Consider the following 17,993-nt stretch of genomic DNA (forward strand, 5'->3'; position numbering starts at 1 on the left):
GTGCGTTTGCTCAGAACAGAATGGGGGCAAGAACACACTCGCTGTGCGGGGCCCCCGGCCCTGAGGCTGCAGGCGGGGCTGCCTCGGGCCTCCTGGCTCTGATGTGAGTGACACAGAGGGGTGAAGTGGGGCCAGAATTCTCAGCCCCGAGAGGATGGTGGCCGCTGCTGAGCTGGGAGCTCCAAGTGCCACCCAAGGTGGCCGAGCTGCCCAGATATCTACACGTGTGTGTGTGTGTGTGTGCGCGCGCGCACGTGCGTGTAGGTGCTGGGGGCAGGGAGGGAGACACAAAGACGAAGGTGTATGGGATGCAGATGGGGGGTCAGAGATGATGCCCGGGCAGAGGACCCAGAGCGTGCCCTGCTGCGCAGAGCGCCGGCTGCTGCTTCCCACAGGGAACCCCGCTCCTGGCAGACGAAAGGCCCGGGGCCTCACTCCCAGGCCTCGCTCTGCCAGGCAAGTCTGCCAGGCAAGCTCTCCCAGCCCACATCCGTCCTCTGCGAACTGGATGCTGAGGGCTGCTCTGCTACCCTCCGAAGCAAAGGGCCTAAATGCATTTGTGACTGTCATGCCTCACACCCAGGTGAGCAGTGATCTCCAATTTGTAACTGTTTATACCACGGCAATGACGCAGTAATTGTTACACGAGGCAGGGTAGTGTAATGGCTAGGAACCAGCCAGAACCGTTGGGTTTGAAGCTCGGCTCTGCTCCCTCCCAGCTGTGTCACCGTGGGCTACTTAACTTCCTTCTGCCTCAGTTTCCTTATCTGTAACCAGAGAGAGGGATAGTAGTACCTGTCTCATAGGACGGGTGTGAAAGTTTCATGAGATGATGTTGTAAAGTGCTTAAAAGGATGCCTGGTGCATGAAGGGGCTAACAAGTGTTTGCAATTGTCCTTATGCAATGATTGTGTCCCTCGTCTTTCTCCCGGGCAGCGTGGAGCCCCAGGAGGGGACCCTGTGAGGGTGGGACCGAATGACAGTTTTCGTTCTATTTGGAGGACTGCATAGCACAACGGTGAGGACACCCAGCCTTGGAATCAGACGCACCAGGGCTCCTCTCCAGCTCTGTCACTTGCTGCTGTGTGACCTTGGGTCTGTGAAGCTGCCTTTCTGTGCTTCAGTTCTCTCTCATGTAAATAAGAATATTCAACTCCCTGGAAGGGCTGTATGAGTGTTAGTTGGGAGAATGGGGGCAAAACACCTCTGCACCTGACAGCTTAGTACGTCACAGCTGCTCATGTTTTGCTGCCATTGTCATTCTTTTGGAGACGGAGGGACTCTCGAAAACGCACACGGCCACGTACAGGCAAGGAAGTGCTGAGTTGGGCATCAGGAGGTCTGGGTTCTAGCCCCACTTGTCGTTATTGTTATGGGACCTTCAGCAAGCCCCACCCCCGCTCTGGGCCTCAGTTTCCTTCTCTGTAAAGTGAACTGGTTAGATGTGCTGTTCTCTGATCCCTCAGGATCCACCAGGGCTAATGCTCCAGAATGGTCTCTTGGGCTTCTGGCTTCTGAGGGGGCTCTGCTCTATGGCCCTGGGAGTCTCTCTGGGGCAGCACGAAGAGAATTTCTATGTCCGAGGGCACCAGCAGTGCTGGGGAGGGATAGAACCAGCTGCCCCAAACAGCGATTGTGCTCCCCTTGCCTCGGGGAAGGGAGACGGCGAGGCCATAGGCAGCCTCGGTGTGGGGAGACCCATGCAGCAGGGAAGGTGGGCCCTTAGACAGGAGTCAGGGGCCTGGACACTGGGCCAGGAGAGCCTGTGAGGGCAGAGTGCTGGGGCCTGCGTGCTGGGCGGGGGGAGTTGCTGAGATGGGGGCCTCTGGAAGGATCCCCAAGAGTCCAAGGGGAAGAGACTGGGGCGGAAGAGTGGAGGGCAAAGTGAGGACTCACCTTCTCGCCTGGTTGGCCCTTTACTCCCTGGGGCAGCCACATGCAACACAGGGTGGAGGGGGAGGAGAAAAAAGAAAGGATGAGAGAGGCACACGCAAGAATCCGTGTTAAAGGCACAATGACCAAACACAGGAAATCGCTGTGAAGTAAGAAACAAAACAAAACACAGATGTTGACACACGACAGGTCCCACATCCAAGAAGCACAGCGCATGGATGGCTACTGCCCCACCCCGGGGTCTGGCCCCAGCGGGCCTTCCGGATAACCGAGAGAAACAGCGGCAGGAGCCTTATGTGTGTGTGTGAGAGAGAGAGTAAGAGAGAAACGCATCCAGGTCAGAAAATCTGCCTGAGAAGCCATGAGAAGACATGTCCCCAGCTGACTGGGTCACTTGAGGGGGTGGCGGCTTGGGGGGAGTGGGCGTGAGGGAGGCTTGCCCGAGGACTGTGTTGCGAGGTGGCGTTTAGTTGGTCTGAAGGTCCAGCTGAGCACCAAGCACAAAGATTTGCCAAGCTGCACACGCCAGGAGTCGTCAGGGCCGGCCAGGCAAGATGGCGGGAGAGGGAATGGAGGAGTACGGACGACAGACAGTAGGACGCAGACATCTGGGAGGATGGAGAGTGGGTCTGGGATGCAGAGGAAACTGGGCGGTCACCGAGGGTGCCGGTAACCATGGCGATCCGCAGATAGACGGCTCCAATCTACCCTAACCCACAGAAGCCAGTGGTCCTGCTCTGGTGAGAACCACAAGGTCAACTCAGGCATTTCACACCCAGGGGCCGTCCTCCTTATCAGGTGGCTCGGGCCAGGACTCCCACTGGGCAGCCAAATGGGTCCATTGTCACATTGAAAATAGCAGAAGCAGCATGAAAACCCCCAAGTGGCTTGAAAATAGCCTTCTGTAGAAAGAACTGGGGGCCTCCTGTGGCCCTCCCTCCTGGCCCCACTGTTGAGGGTCCAAACTCAGCTCAGACGGACACTTCCTGGGGGCACATGTCCATGAGGGCCCAAGGAGGAGGGCAGGCAGGAGGGAGGCCTTTGCATTCTGCAGCCTTCTCTGCGGGCTGGCAGCGGCACTCGGGGTAGAAATTCCTGAGGCCTACCTGTTAGAAGCCAGGATCTCAGTGTCTGACAGCTTGGGTGCCAACCCCAGCTCCACACACCCCCCCAATCCTGGGCAAACTGAGTCTTTACATGCTTATCAATAGGACAGGTTCCTGGGAGGCTCCGGTGGAGAGCGTGCCTGCCGCAGGGCCATGCACAGCGAGCCCCTGAGAAAGGCTGGCTGGCTGTTTTCTCCCCGCCGCGCACAGGAAAGGACCAGTGACAGCCTGGGGGACTCAGGGTTTGGAGTGAGAGAACTGAAGCGGAAGGATAGGGTCAGGCAGGACCTCAAGAAAGACACTTAACCTCTGAGCCTCGCTTTTCTCATCTGAGAAATGGGGGCAGATTGTGTTCCTACCTCAGGCTGTTCTTGGGACCGAATGAGCTAATGTGCAAGGCTCTCCGCACGACGCCCAGCGCACAGTGAGTGCTCTCGGGCGCTAGCTGTGATTCGGAAGCCTTTTCTCCCAGCACCGGGCTCACACCAGGCAAGCCAACTCCCGCAAGGGTGCCATACCCAGCCTTAACCCCAACCCGAGAGGAGGTGAAGTCAGGAGGCAAGCCACGTGAGTGGCATAGAAGGATGGTGTGGGGGTAATCGGGGGGCCCCGGGGAGCCGGGGTGGAGGTGGAGGCTGATGGCTGTCGGGGAGTTGGGGGTAGGCAGAGAGAGTAGCTTGGGCACGTCCTAGACTCGCTCGGTGTTGGTGAGGCCGGCGTGTGGCCATCAGCCCCTCGGGCTGCCCCCAGGGCCTGAGCTGCTCCTTCTAGCCCCTTGGAGGCCGGCAGCCACCCAGGACAAGCCTGGCGCTGGGACCCTGAGGCCTAGTGCTGGCTGTCCCACTTCCGAGCTATACCCTCCCTGTCCAACAGTCCAGTTTCCCTTTCTTCATCTGGAGTTTTCAGCAGGAAACACTCAGCGTCTAACTCCCAGGCTCCCGGGGAGGATTTGGAGGACCGCCTGGGAGCCAGCACTGTCCCCGTGGCTTCTGCCTCTGTCTAGGGAGGGCGCCTCTGGGCGCCCGCTCCACTGCAGCTTCTGTAGTGCTTCCCTAGGCGGCCTCTCTCGCCCTTGGTTGCTGCTCTTGCTGGGGGTGGTCGCAGAGCAGCTGCAAATCTGACGGTGAGCTCGGTGAGCTCCGGCCTCGGGGGTGGGGAAGGAGTGGGCGGGAGTCCTCCTGATGTCAGGAGGGGCTTGGGCCTCATCTTGCCAACCGGCCGGCAGGTGATCGACAAAGAAGTTTATCAGTGCCATTTCTTGGATTTTTCCTTTGCCATGGCAGCTGTCTGCAGAGTAAAGTCACACGCAGGGAAGGATTGGAATAAAACTTCTTTCCTCCTGTCCCTCTCTGAAGCTGACTCGGGTGGGGGAAGAGAGGGGTCTGACCCCCTCCTTGGGGCTGGGGGGTTGCCATGGTTTGCAGGGCAGGCCGGCACAAAGAAGCAAGCGACGGCCACCCAAGCGGGTACGAATGCGCCAACTCACCACACGTCCAGGCATCCCAATGGCACCTTTGTCCCCCTGATGAAGGAGGCAGAAACAATTAGATGTGGCTGGAGCCGGGCCAGCGTGGGAAGGACCCCGTGGGCTGGCTATGCCCCCAAGACCTGCTTTGCACGGAGGGTTGGGATGATGCCCACTCAGCCCCCAAGGACTGTCAGGCAAGCCACCGCCCCCGTCACCATCTGTACTCAGCACGGTGCGGCGCAAAGTGCACTAACGCGGGAGTCTGGTCCCCAGCCTGAGCCTCAGTTTCCCTATGTGTTTCATGAGGGGTCCAAGGCCCTTCCTCTCTTAGACTTCTGCTGTCACAGTCTAGTCCGGCTATGGCCAGGATGTGCCGTATCCTCGTCCCACTCAACTCCAAGGCACAGAGCTGGGGCAGTGGTGGCCCCACGTGACAGGTGAGCGGTCTCTCCGTGCCAGAGCTGAGGCGCAGTGCCCACGTCCCCCGACTCCTCCCCAGGCCCTCTGTCCGAGAAGGCTATGACAGAGCCCTTCTCCCTGCCCTCCTCTCGGCCAACCCTGGCACTGACAGGAAGGACGGTGAGTCACGTGGCTATGGCTGCATCACGAGTTTCAGGGCTCAAAGGGATCCGCTTTGTTTCGTAGCCAGGGTTTACATCTTCTCACTCTGGAAATCTGTTTAGTAAATTTTGTTCCTCTCCCTTTTGGTAGAAAATATTTTTTTGCAATCATACGTGTGCAGACATCGTAAAATCTGGGGTGGGGCCTGGGGTTCGCTAGGAGTCTAGAAGGACGGAAAGCAACGGGGTCCAAAAATCAGACGGTGTTTGTCCTGGCTTCCTGGGCAGGAGAGGGCTGGGCTTGTGGCTTCCCCTGAAGGCTGTGAGCACTTCTGGGGCGGTTCTGTGTCTGCTGACCCCATCGAGGCAACATGCCTTGAGGGACAGTTAGCATCTCAGGATGTATGTGGATGCACCCGGGGACAGCAAGGGCTCTGAAATTAGGGTCTTACACACAGGCCGGTGGTGTCGCTTGTAAATCGTTCACCTTTGCAAAAGTGTGGCGGGGCAGCGGTGTTGGTGATAAGCCTGGATCTGTTTCTGTACCTGCCTGAGCACCTGTGTCTCTCTCAAGGGGCTGCTGGGAGGAGGTCAGGAGATGGTGCCCCTGGAAATCCTTCTCCCAGGGCTTGGCACCTGGGGCTTGTTGCATAAGCCGTGTCTATGGGGAGTGAGCCCAGCACGGCTGCGGGCAAGTGAATTGTGCAAGCATGCGTGTGCTTCACACTTTTTGCATTTCACAAGGGGCTGGCAGCAGCAAATCTTTTGGCGGGTCCCTCCCAGCTTCCCCCACATGGAAGTATGAGGGGGACAAGGACCCGGGGATCGGCGGTCCACCCTTCCTGCTGAGGACACCAGGCCTGCCGCATGCTGGCTATGGCACCCACACGGCCCACCCACTCTTGGGCTTTTGAATGATATTGCAGGATGTGTGTTTTGGTTTCTCTTCATTTCTTTTTTAAAACTAATGTTCTTTGCAGTCCTGGCCATAAAATGCTCGGGTTAGGGACAGGCATGGAAGGGCCAGAGACTGGGAACTCCGTGCAGCAGCCCCTGCTCTGTGAATTGCCCCCAAATGCTTTTTAAAGGTGGACATTGTCAGAAAAAACAAACTCTGCCCACGTTCTCCCCAGTCATCTGATTTTCCCCCTCCTTGGATTTCATGGGACTGATTGGCCCGTCCTCCTTTGCTCCGGGGCTCAGTACTTACAGGGAGAGTTTCCAGTTTCAAGGCTAAACACCCTCCCACATGCATTTCATTAAGAAAGTCACTGCTGGACATGAATTCTAGAAGCTGCTAGATTAGTCCAGGGGTTACAGTGTAATTCATGTCTAAAAGAAGAGTAACTGGGATGCACAGAAGGGTCTGGAATCCAATGGATGTGGCCCTCTGCGCAGGGAGGGCAACCTGATGCCAGCCCCGGTTTGCCCTCCACACCCCACCTTGGCCCTCTGGCTGGCAACCGCATCTTGCCCGACTCCCCAGCCATCCTAGGGCTCACGGTATCTAGCGCTCAATGCATCTATGCCCCAGGCTACATCCCACAGAGCCATGTCTTTGAAGACTTTAAAGACCGTTCTCAAAGGTCAAGCACAGACCGCAGGAAACAGAGTATGAAATGTGTGTGACAAGATGGTGCCCACAGGTGTCAACTGAAGCTTGGACAATTGGACAAGGTATTTTACCTCTCTGAGTCTCAGTTTCCTCATCTATAATATGAGTATGATAACAGCCATTTCACTGAGTTGAACAAATCTGATATACGGAGAGTGACGAGCGTAGTGCCTGGCCTGTGCTAGGGTCTCAATAAGAGACGGCTATTAGTATTACTTCTACTTTTAATCCAAAGGCCCCATGGTTACTTGGCTCAGCCTCTCTAGCATTCAGAAACAGTAACTGGGGGGAAGGGGACAAAGTTTTTGAGTCTCCTTTCACGAGAGGTCACAGAACAAAGGAGGGGCAGCAGTCTTAAGCTAAACTGGTATGTAGGAGGATAGGCAGTAAGGCCAGGGGGCTGCCTCCCCTTCCCGCCCCCCATTGGAGGGTCTTCAGTCTAGAGGTCAGGTCCAGCCTTGGAAGGGCCTGCATGCTGTCATCTGCCTGCCTGGGGCCCCAGGAGGGCTACCCAGGAGCGTTGCCCTCGGCTGGAGCGAGGCCTCACCAGCCACACCTGAAGGAAAGCCGCCAGCCCACCTAGCCAGCCCTTGGTGGGAGGACAGCAGGAAGGAAGAAATGAAAGCTACTTACTGGGAGGCCAGGTCTTCCAGCGGGACCCTGAAATAAAGGGGGGAAAGAGCGAGGTTTTCGAAGGTCAAGGTATTAATACCTGAGCATTCCACACTGCCCAGCCAGCTGTGTGGCCTGAAGTCACTTGTGCTCGCGGAGCCTTTGTTATTTTATGAACAAAAGGAAGGCAGGACCTTGATCACTAAGCTTCCTTTCAGTTTTAGCATTCATTCATTCATTCATTCAGAAAAGCAGTTAGTGGGGGTCTCCTCCATGTCAGACCCAGGGAAGATACAAGGAAAAGAAGGACTAGAATGTTCCCTCCCATGTCTCTGCCCCTCATAACTCAAGGATCATTAGGGCTGTGGGTCTCACCGACCCCTCCCCCCTCTTTGAGCCTTCTGTCTCAGGCAGTGCGATATTCTACCCCTCCAGCGTGCTGGCTCTGGCCTGGGAAAGGGCCTGAGGGGGTCAGGGCTGGGTCTTCTCTGTCCCACCACACAGAAGCCAGATGTCTGCTCTGATGAACTGCCACAGCTCCATCTGTGTTCATGGAACATGACCACGGAGCCGGGGGTGGGGGTGGGGGGCGCTCCAGGGGCCTCTTCCCTTCTGTTTGGATGGTAGGTGAGGGAGGCAGGTGGACATCCTTCCTCTGATGCCTCCAACCAGCTTCAGGCCTCTCCGTGACAAGCCAGTGCTGGGCGGGAGGCAGGAACCTGGTCTCCATCATGCGTGAGGCCTGGCCCTGTGTGGTTCCCGGAGCGTCTTCACTGACCACAGCAGTGTCTTTCAGCCCTTTCCCGATTGCCCTAGTACTGCTGCCTCGCACAGACCTGGGCCCAGAGTAAAGGCTCCATGTAACAGATCTGAAATCCCACGAGAAAGAGGAAGACCTTCAACAGCATGTCTACCAGTGCTGATAGTTTCCATCAGAGCAACATGCAGAGCAGGTGGTTCCGAAACCAAGCAAATCCCGAGAAAAGCATGTCTTTTTGGTTCTGGTACTCAACTTCCAGATGGATCTGCTACAAGAGGCTGGCCGAGAAAGGGCTCAAATGATGCCTCGGGGCATCATGGAGCACCTCGTAAAGGGGAGGAAACACCTGCAGAGAGCTTCTGGAGCTGAGACGCGGCGCTGGCAGGGCTGGAGCACGGGGTCCAGGAGAGGTGGTAACAGAGACAGTAGGAAGGATTTCGTTACAAGCCTGGGCTCTGGAGTCAGGCTGCCTGTGCTCAAATCCTGGCCCTGTCACTCCCGAGTCAGCACCTGAATGAGCTGCTCGGCCCCCCTGTATCTCAGTTTCCTCATCTCATAAATGGGAGAACAATGACAGCTATCTCTTAGGATCACATGAGATAATGTATGTGAGACATAGGGGCTGGCATACAGCAAGTGCTAAATAAATGCTAGCTATAATGGTTACTGGAGAAGAGCATCGGCAGGTGTGTGGAGCTGGCCTTGGGGTCTCCCTGCAGAGACTTTGCTACCAGATGTGGTTTCTCTCCTTCCAGACATCCTGCTCTTCCTGTGAACCCCAGGTAGAACCAGGAGTGGGGCTCGGGGTGCTCCCTGGAGTCCAAGCCCATTTGCTACAGGGCTGCTCAGGCAAACCCGGGCAGCATCAGGAATAAGTCATCCCCTCTCTGGCCCTTGTTCCTGAGGACATCCCAGAGGAGGTGGTGCAGGGACTCCCCCACAGAGAACCCAGGTCAGGCCCCATCAGGGAGTCCTTGGGGAATGCTGGATAAGGGCTCTCATGGGCACAGGACCCTTCCCCATCTCTTCACTCTGCTTGATTTTGCCCCCACGGCTCGAAAACATAAGCTCCCGCAGCAGGGATTTTTCTGTTCTGTTCATGAATGTGTCTCCAGTGCCTCGAGGAGTGCTGAGCTCATGGTCAGTCCTTCATTCCTATTTGTGAATGAATGAACCTGAGGGTGGATGCTCTGAACCTGGGAACTCAGCCTCCTTCCCCAGGCCCCCACAAAGATAACTCGGGCACCAGATTGCCTCCTTAACCCAGAGCTTTCGCACCGAGCCAATACCCTCTTCCCGTCCCTTCTACGCTGCCTGGTTCCGATGCCACCAGGGAGGGGGGCAAGACTCGGGGCGCCACCTCCTTCACATCCCAGGGAAAAAAACAGGCCTGCTGAGGGTTTCCAACTCCACACTGTGGGTCTACCCCGACTAGGGACGGAAGGGCCAGATTACAACCGCTCCTGTGTACCCACTACCTACTCATCCTACCTCATCTGCACATGGGAGGGACTTGTCTTGGGTCTCAGTACCAGGAACAGCTGTGTTTCACTGAAGCGCCAGGGGCGCTCCTACCTTCCTGCAGCCTGACTTGAACAACTCTGCTTTCCTCTTTGCTCTGGTCACCAGGAAGCTCAGAGCCCACTCAGTGGCTCATCTTGCATAGGAGGTTGTCACGTCATCAGTTCTGGATCCCTTCCCGCCTCTGTTCTCCACCCTCTTCCATTGTTTCCACATCGCGTTTGCAAATCACCCCAAAATATATTTTAGAATCAGGTGGGTAGAAATAGATGAAATAATACATAAATGAATAAAAACCCACAGAATAATCATTTCTTCCTTAAAGTTAAAGGCTTCCCAGAATGTGGATCATCTAGGATTTAAATGAGTTAATATATTCTAACTGGAAATATATTCTAACACATATTCTAACACATACATATATACATGCATACACACATATCACGACATGTATGTTCCTCACAACTCCTGGAAGAGGCAGACGCTATTACTAACCCCATTTTACAGAGGAGGAAACCGAGGCACAGAGAGATTAAAGCAATTCGCCCAAGGTGACGTAGCTAGAAGTGACAGAGCCAGGATTCGGACGCAGGCACAGCCTATGCACCGTGCAAACGCAGCAGCACCTAACACGTAGCAACTGCTAGCTCGGATTTCGGCAAGGACCACCTTCAGCCAGGGTGGCCGCGGGACATCACATATTTCCCTGTATTCCTCTGGAGAGAGAAACCTCCCTACTTCCCTCTGCCACCTGTTTCAGCCTCACAGTTTCCATTAAGAAGTGCTCTGAAATCCACAGCCGGCGTGGCCGGCAGGTGTCAGCTCCAATGCGCAGACTCCAATGGATTGGTAGCGACTGGGTAACATGTTATGTTAAGAAGCCTCCTGATTGATTAGCAATGTCTGCCATGGGCACGAAGGGTGGGGCGCTGGTGTCCACAGTTCCTGCTGTTACTTAAATCCATCCTCCTTGGTTGCGTTCTCTAGGCAGTGGCCATCCTGGGCCAGTGGGAACCTGGGTCTTCTAACTGGAGTACAGAGCTACCCCAGGAAGGGCTCCTAAGAGACACTCAGAGGGTGGTGACCGGCTCTGCCACCAGCTGCCATCTCTCTATCCCTTGCCTCCCTCAACAGCATTCTCCCTTTGCGGAAAGCAGATAGACCAGGGCTGAGAGGTGACTCCCACCCCAGCCAGCTTCCCATTTCCTCCTGGCAGTTTCAACCAAGGTGCAGGACGCACACAGAGGCCGTGTTGGGAAGCTACCTGGGCTCCTGCCCCTTACTCCTGGCTCAGATGGTGGCCCGGTGGGCAGGGACTGAGGGAGAGCCATATCCATCCCCACTCATTTGCTCTCGCACTGCATAGCCCCCAGGGGAACCAACACCTTCTCTGGCTGGGAACCCTCTGGCGATGAGGCCGGAGGACACTCTCAGAAAGCTACATTCCTGGTGAGGCAGGGACCCCCGAGCTGGAGCTGACCCTGGCAGGTTGGCCTGGGGGGCGGGGGACGGGGGCGGGCCGGGTGTCTGGGGGAGCTCCCAGGAGTGGGGAAAATGAGGACTCTTTTTGGCTTTGTCAAGAATGAAGGGGAAAAGCAGCCCGTTCCCAGCAGGTGGTCTGTTGAAGTTTCCTATGGCGGAGTTTATTTTGGAAGATTGATGACAGGAATTGAGATCTGACATCTAAAACATGCTATGATAAATCATCCCCCTGCTTTCGGGGACTGACACGATTTTCCTCCCTCTGCGAGCCGGCAGAGAGCTGGGCAGGATGGCAGCACGGGTTCAATGTGCCTTTTCAGGACCAGAGGTGATGGTAAATAACGGTCTGACTGTAAATGGGGCCGGCTGCCCTCCAAGGACAGACCGAGAGGGGACCGACCATGCAATGGTGGCTCTGAGCAAGGCCAGGGATAAGGCTGCTTTCAGGAACCTTGACAAAGATCTGGTGTGGGGGCTCCGCCCTTTCAGCTCCAATCCCCAGGTCCCCCTGCAACCTCTGGGCCTTTTGTTGGGGTATCAAATGCTGTCCTCAAAGAAGACGCGCTCCTATTCTCTGGATCCATTACTTCGGGGAGACAGTCTCCTTGGGCCCTTCTCAGGTTCTCTGGAAGTGATTGGGCTCCCCGCCCCGCCCTGGGCCTTAGGGCGACGCCAGGGGAAGGAGCCCGACCTGCCGTATCTCTGTTGTCTCGCACTGTCTAGCCCACTGAAACTGATCTCTCACGTCAAAATAGCACCAGCACCACCAGCCATGACCACCGGCCCAAGGTAAGCTGGCCGGATTGGAGCTGCCCACACAGCCGTGTGGACGGCAGGCCCTCAAGAGCAGTCCGCACGCACAGCCACACGCGGACCTGTTCCCGAAAGGCCTGGAGACCCTTCAGGACCAGGACGGAGTAGAGATTATCTTTCTTCTTTCTAATACCTGGAGCTTCTTTGAGTCCAGGGGCTCCTCTGGGGACAAAGGAGCTGCCCTAACAATGGCCCACGCCAGGCTTTCCGATTGAAATTGGGACCTGCTGTGCCCTGGGGGCAGCCATTGTCTTGCCCGGGGAGGTGCTGAGGTGGTTGGAAAGGGAAATGGAGGCCTCCTTGCCTGGGTCAGCACTCCGGAGGGACCCTGCAGACCTGTGCGGAGAACACAGGGGCTCCCTGGGAAGGCGGTGGGCCCAGCTGTCAGTCCCCCCTCCCAGGGCCCGGTTACCAGCAGGGAACGAGGCCTTTCAGATGTGCAAGCCTGGGCTGCGGCTGGAGTTACTTACAGGAGGTCCTGAAAGAGACAGAGAAAATGCCAGGGTCAGTGGGCCGCTGGGGACAGGCACAGCCGCCTCAGAAGCAGCGTCCAAAAATCCTTCGGCTGAGGGCCTTCCAGCTGGTCTTCGACGTTTGTATTTTCCTGGCCCACTTTCACCAATATAATCTCTCCCCCTTTATTTCATCTCCATATTTTCATTATTGGATGAGAAATCCAGAGGTCTGGGCCCCAGGCGCAGCCTGGCTGGGGCCCTAACTTCCCGCCCCATAACATGGGCTCCTCGGGGCCCCACCCCAACCTGGAGACACGGTCGGGTCGCTTTGCAGAACTCAGGGCCATAGGCACCGAGGCCACATTGCAAAACGTCGAAAGCTCAAGAGATGATGGTTACTAGCTTGCTTGCGGTCCTCTCCATGCTTCCATGAAGTACGACGGAAAACAAGCAGGAAGCAGCAGGGGCAAACGACGTTCCGTACTGGGTTCCCTGCCTGATGGCTATCTGGCCTGTCCTGGTTTCTGTTACGCGGTGAGTCAGGCGTTTCTACCCTCCTGGGTCTGCTGCCCACGCCCTCCTCCTCCCTGCCCTCCTGTGCCCAGGGGTCCCCTCCCTCCACGCCTCTCTTTCTTCTCTCCTTCTTCTGTCCCCCCTGTCCCCACCCCCCCACCTGACCCTCAGGCCTCAGCAGTAGCCCCATCTCAATGCCCATGACAGCCAAGAATCACAAATTCCAGTGTTCCAGGAAGGGGGCAGGAGGATGGGTGCGGAGGGAAGGTGGAGAAGAAGCCACGGCCACAGGAGAGTGAACTGAAGGCATTTCAGCCCAATGTGAGTCATGAGACCCCCAGGGCCCATGGGATTCCCAGCTGGGCCTGGTGCGTCTGTGGGGCCCCTAGTGACCTGGCCACGTTAACACAGCTGCTACTCCTGTTGCTTCTTTTATGCTCGGCCAAGAAAGACTCCTCATGTTTCCCTGGCTCCTCGCGTTCCCTGGAGCCGGCTTCCCTCTCTCTACCTTCCTCTGCCTGCTTCTCTGTCCCACCAGGAGGAAATAGCCGCTTTCATGCTGGCCCCTGTCAAGCTGTCACGTTAAGGGGGAACAAAATGTTTTAAATTAAGAAAATAATAAGTCAAGAGGGGTAGTGACTGGGTGAGGAGGCCCGAGGCAGGCCGGCATGGTTGCAGAACAGCCAGAGGGAGGGAGGTGGCGGGAGGAGGGGAGCATCTGGGACCTATTAGGCAGAGGGGCAGGGCCATGTCACCCAGAATCTGAAAATATCCCCGGAGTGCAGCTTGCTGGAGGGGCCAGCCCGGCCAGAAAGGCCGGACCTCCCGGCTGGGGGAAGCGTCCTCAGGAGAAGCAGGCCGGTGACAACGTTCGGTCCCCGGCAAGTGTGGGATGGGTTAGCCACATGGAGAGCAGATGCCCTGTACCTTCTGGGCCTGACAGCGTCCCAGATGCCGGTGCCGCAAGCTCTAGAGGAATCCCCGGGGACAAGAGCCTAGCTTCGGCGATGGCCCAGCCTGCTGTCAGCTGCCCCTGCTGTGTGTGTGTGTGATGCCGCTGGGCAGCTGACCCAGGAGACCCGTCTGTTGGGTCCACCCCAGAGTGATAGAAATTCTACTGAAGATCTCAAGGGTTTTTATATCATCCTCACCACCATCGTCACGGCACACATCTCCATGGTCCTTGCTAGGTGCCCGGCCTGATTCAAGTGTTTCTCCTATGCCCACTTTGCAGATGAAGACACTGAGGCACAGAAAATTTGAGCTACCGTCCCCGGGCCCTTCACTACCGCGCCTCTCTCTGCACCTCCCCCAACACTGCCCACAGATCTGCCCCGTCTCCGCACCTCTCCCTCACCTGCATGCCCAGCTTTTCAGCGTCTGGCTCCTTTCTCTAGATCCTCCCATTTCTTGGTTACAGGCTCCTTTTTCTTATGCAAGGGGCATCTGGCTGTGTCAATCTCTTCCAGGCCACCACTCCCCCAACCAGGCTTCAGGAATGGGGAGAACCCCTGTTTGTTACTTGACTCTATACCTTAGGAAGGGAAAGTAGGATAGGGGAATTACTAAAAAAAAAAAAAAAAAGACTATTTCTATCATAAACATGCTTCCCCTGTCACTGGTGATGCTCAAGTGATCCCCTGGAAAACCTCACTGCCGCCCTGCCGCCCACCAGCACTGGACGCCACTAATGCCGTATGCAGTGCCCAGCAGCTGGCAGGTGGCTTGTGAAATCCACCAGTGCCTTGATGTTACAGAGGGGTCTCCCATGTGGCCACTTGGCCATCCTCAGTAACATGGCTGCTGACCGACCTGTCCCACGGCCAGGCACAGAAGGGTAGGTGCACCCCAAGGCCATACCAAGTCCTCAATGTACGGAGGGGAAAACAGAGGCCCCGGGAAGGAAGTGACCATGCAGTCACTGTGTGGCTGGGCGATAGGGATGGGGCCAGAGCCCAGGCCTCCTGACTCCCCAGCCCTGGGTCTTCCTCACAAAGCCGCGCCCACACTGCCGCAGCCAGAGGGAGGAGGGAGGAGGAGGACACCTGACTCCACCCTGGGGTCTGACACAGCTCGGAGAATTTCCAAGACCATCCCAGTGGCCTGGGGCAAGCAGAGCAGCCTGCAGCGAGGCTCCCAAGGCAGGGTCCACAGCAGCGGTTCTGCCTGAGACCCTCCTCCCTCTGTCTGATATCTGTCACCTATTACCTCGGTGAGGACACTGCTGTCCTCTCCAGGGTTTGGCTGACCTCCTTCAAGTAAACAGCAATATTCCTCCTGAATGGACGTGGAGGAATGGACTTCTAGGAAGAGTCCCGGGATAGCATTCTGGGTCATGCGTTTCTTCAACCATTTTTTGTATGTTCATTCATTCATTCATTCATTCATTCAACAAACATTTGATGATCGCCTCCCGTGTGTCCTTCGCTGTGCCGGGCTGTGGCTATATAGAGAAGGATAAGGCACAGTCATTGCCCTTTGAGGAAGAAAAACTTCATTATTTAAGCACCTAATACCTACCAAGCCCCAGGCTAAGCTCTAGTGACACAGAGATGAATAACTCATTTCCTCCCCTTGAGAAGACAACGGTTTCCTACGTTAGAAAGCTGGAGAAATTCCAGAGAAGAGAACTATAATGAACAAAAGGATTTAGGGAGAAAGTTTGTCACGGGAGGGTGTGTCCAGTCAATCAATCAACATTTACGGAGTGCCTGCTATGTGCCAGGTGTCCTGCTGGGCAGGGTCATTAGAACCGCACGTTCAGTCCTTACGACGACTACGTGAGGTGCCACCAGCATCCTCACATCACACGCGAGGCACCTGAGGCTTAGAGGCCAAGTGACCAGCTAGGGTCGCCTCCTTGTCTTAAAGAGTGGTGTCTGGCTTTTACGTGTGTGTGTGTGTGTGTGTGTGCGTGTGTGTGTGTTTTAGGCTGAATTTCCGCGCAGCAAAGCCTGGATTTGAACCAGGCCTCTCTTACCCAGAAGCCTGTGCTCTCGAGCTAGAAGTCAAGAAAGTCATGAGGGGTGGAAAGGAAGGCCTGGCCCTCAGCCTCCTACCCTTCTAATGTGGGCAGGTAAGCCTCTTCCCACCTCCTCTGAGGGTTTGGCCTGCCCAGACCCCGGATCCAGTCTGGCCCTGGACAGGGAAGCAGAGAGCCGCAGGGTGTACCCAGGTTCCACGTCATATGAGCCGCCATCTGACCCTGCTTGGCCGCGGGGCTCCCAGCAGCTGGGGTCCTAGCCTCGACCCATGTCTCCTGCTGCCTGCTGCCAGCTGCCTGCGGCTGACACCTGCCGCTTGGCTCTGCCACGTGCCGACGCACCCATTCTGCCAGGACAAATGCTTTGCCTCCAGGCTCCCCTTGGAGCTGGGGTGACGGACAGCGCTGGGCATGCTGTGCCTGCTGGAGCCGGGTTTCTCAAGGGGGGGCAAGTTTGCACCCCAGGGGATCGTCAGTTGGCAATATCTGGAGACCTTTCTGATTATTACACCCGGGAGGCTGCTTCTGGTCTCTGGTAGGTAGAGGCCGGGGATGCTGCTGAACATTCCGAGATGCACGGGCAGCTCCCTGCCACAAACAATGAGGTGGCCCGTGTCAGCTCTGCTGGGGCGAGAAACCCTGCCCCGGACTAATGGGACCGGTCCCGCCTTGGGCCCCTTGCACCTGCATCCCGCCTGTGCCCCTATGTTGAGGCCCCAGGCTTCACTCAGCCTTGTGGTCTGCCAACTCGGGGATCCCATTCTTTTATAGGTCGGCCTGCTCTACCCCCACTCAAGACCGTGTTAGGACAAATAACAATTCCTGTATTGAGCCTTTACTCTGTGCCTGGCGCTATGCAAAGAACCTTAGGTATTTTATGTCCCTTAGTGCCCCCAGTAGCCCGGTGAAATAGCTATTATTATTATTATCATTATTATTATTATTATTATTATTATTCCCATTTTACAGATGAAAATGCTGAGGCCCGGGAAGAGTTTAAGACGTATGTTCACGGTCCAGAGCTCATGCACACCTGAGCTGGCACTTGACCCCAGATCTGTCTGATGCCACGGCGGCATGACCACAGCGTGGCCCAGCCTTCCAGGACCACGGGCTCCCTGAAGCTCGAAGGTACGTGCATGAGAAATAAATGGAGCCACTTCTGTCGTAAGGGGTGGTAAAGGAGAGAAACATGAGTAGCTTTAAGAGCCATCGCGAGAAATTCATCAGTGACAGTCACGTTCATCCCGATGGGCTGCTAAGGGAAGCTGGACGAGCTCCCAGGCAGCCTCCATCTTTTGAGGCCGACATCAAAGAGAACAACAAGGCCTTCTCCCTTCCAGCCCCACGGCAGGGACACTGGCTTTCAAGGGAGGGCCAAGGCTGACTTCTGGGAAGCCCCCTGGATGCGGTGCTCTGGGAGCGGGCCTGACAAACCCAGCTTTACGACGGACAGAGTACTCATTGAGCTTCACCACAACCCAACTCCCATTTTACAGATGAGGACACTGAGGCTCAGAAGGGACCTACTTGCCTATGGTTCATGGCTGGTACGTGATCCTGAATCCTAGTCCAGTGCTCATCCCAGCCTACCGTTGGCAGAGTGTTGAGGGGAGGAAGGAGGCTTTACATTTCTGAGAAAAAATACATAACTACTGAAGCCAGGTCGCCCTATAGTCTTGCGAGAGCCGACTGTACGCATCTCTTTCCAACTCCGTGTTCAGTGACTTCACATTGGCAGCTGGAAATTGGCCATTATGGGAGTATTCACACCACAGAAATTGGCAAAAGCTACAAAGTAGCCCCGCCTCCCCAAGAGCCATCTGTTAATCATTTCCCAGCACAGTGCAGCTTTTAGATCTGTTCCATGATGATGTCTCTTGGCCACCGGTCATCCACAGACCTTCCCAGTGTGGCTGGTGGAGAGTAACAGGTCCTGAGAGGAGCAGGCAGCAGTTAAAATCACACACACCACATGCTCTCCTTCTGCACTCATTGCAGACATTGCTAATCAATCACAGCTAGTCTTTCCCCAATGAGCCTTGACAAGTCTTCATCATTCTTTCCAACACAGCCACTATAAATCAGCAGGAACTGGCACGTGAGATGGAACCTATTAGTCATCTTGGAACTAGAGCGACCTGGGGGCTGAGAAATGGGGAAGCCAGTAGGAGAAGCATGAGGGTCCTTTTCTGACTTATCGGGCAAGCTG

The 17,993-nt window shown here is 56.0% G+C and overlaps 1 protein-coding gene across 1 annotated transcript in view; it reads right to left on the bottom strand.

Annotated features, from left to right (window-relative positions):
* COL13A1 (collagen type XIII alpha 1 chain) overlaps positions 1–17,993 on the bottom strand; it is a 144,908-nt gene that overhangs the window by 72,471 nt on the left and 54,444 nt on the right. The window contains exons 3-6 of the mRNA XM_040624694.1: positions 12,301–12,308; positions 7,276–7,302; positions 4,486–4,521; positions 1,897–1,923 (exon numbers count right to left, since the gene is read on the bottom strand). Of these exons, the coding sequence (XP_040480628.1) occupies positions 1,897–1,923; positions 4,486–4,521; positions 7,276–7,302; positions 12,301–12,308 (98 nt within the window). The remainder of the gene's footprint in view (positions 1–1,896; positions 1,924–4,485; positions 4,522–7,275; positions 7,303–12,300; positions 12,309–17,993) is intronic.

The sequence above is a fragment of the Ursus maritimus genome, unplaced genomic scaffold, assembly GCF_017311325.1.
Source record: "Ursus maritimus isolate PB19 unplaced genomic scaffold, ASM1731132v1 scaffold_7, whole genome shotgun sequence".
NCBI lineage: Eukaryota > Metazoa > Chordata > Mammalia > Carnivora > Ursidae > Ursus > Ursus maritimus.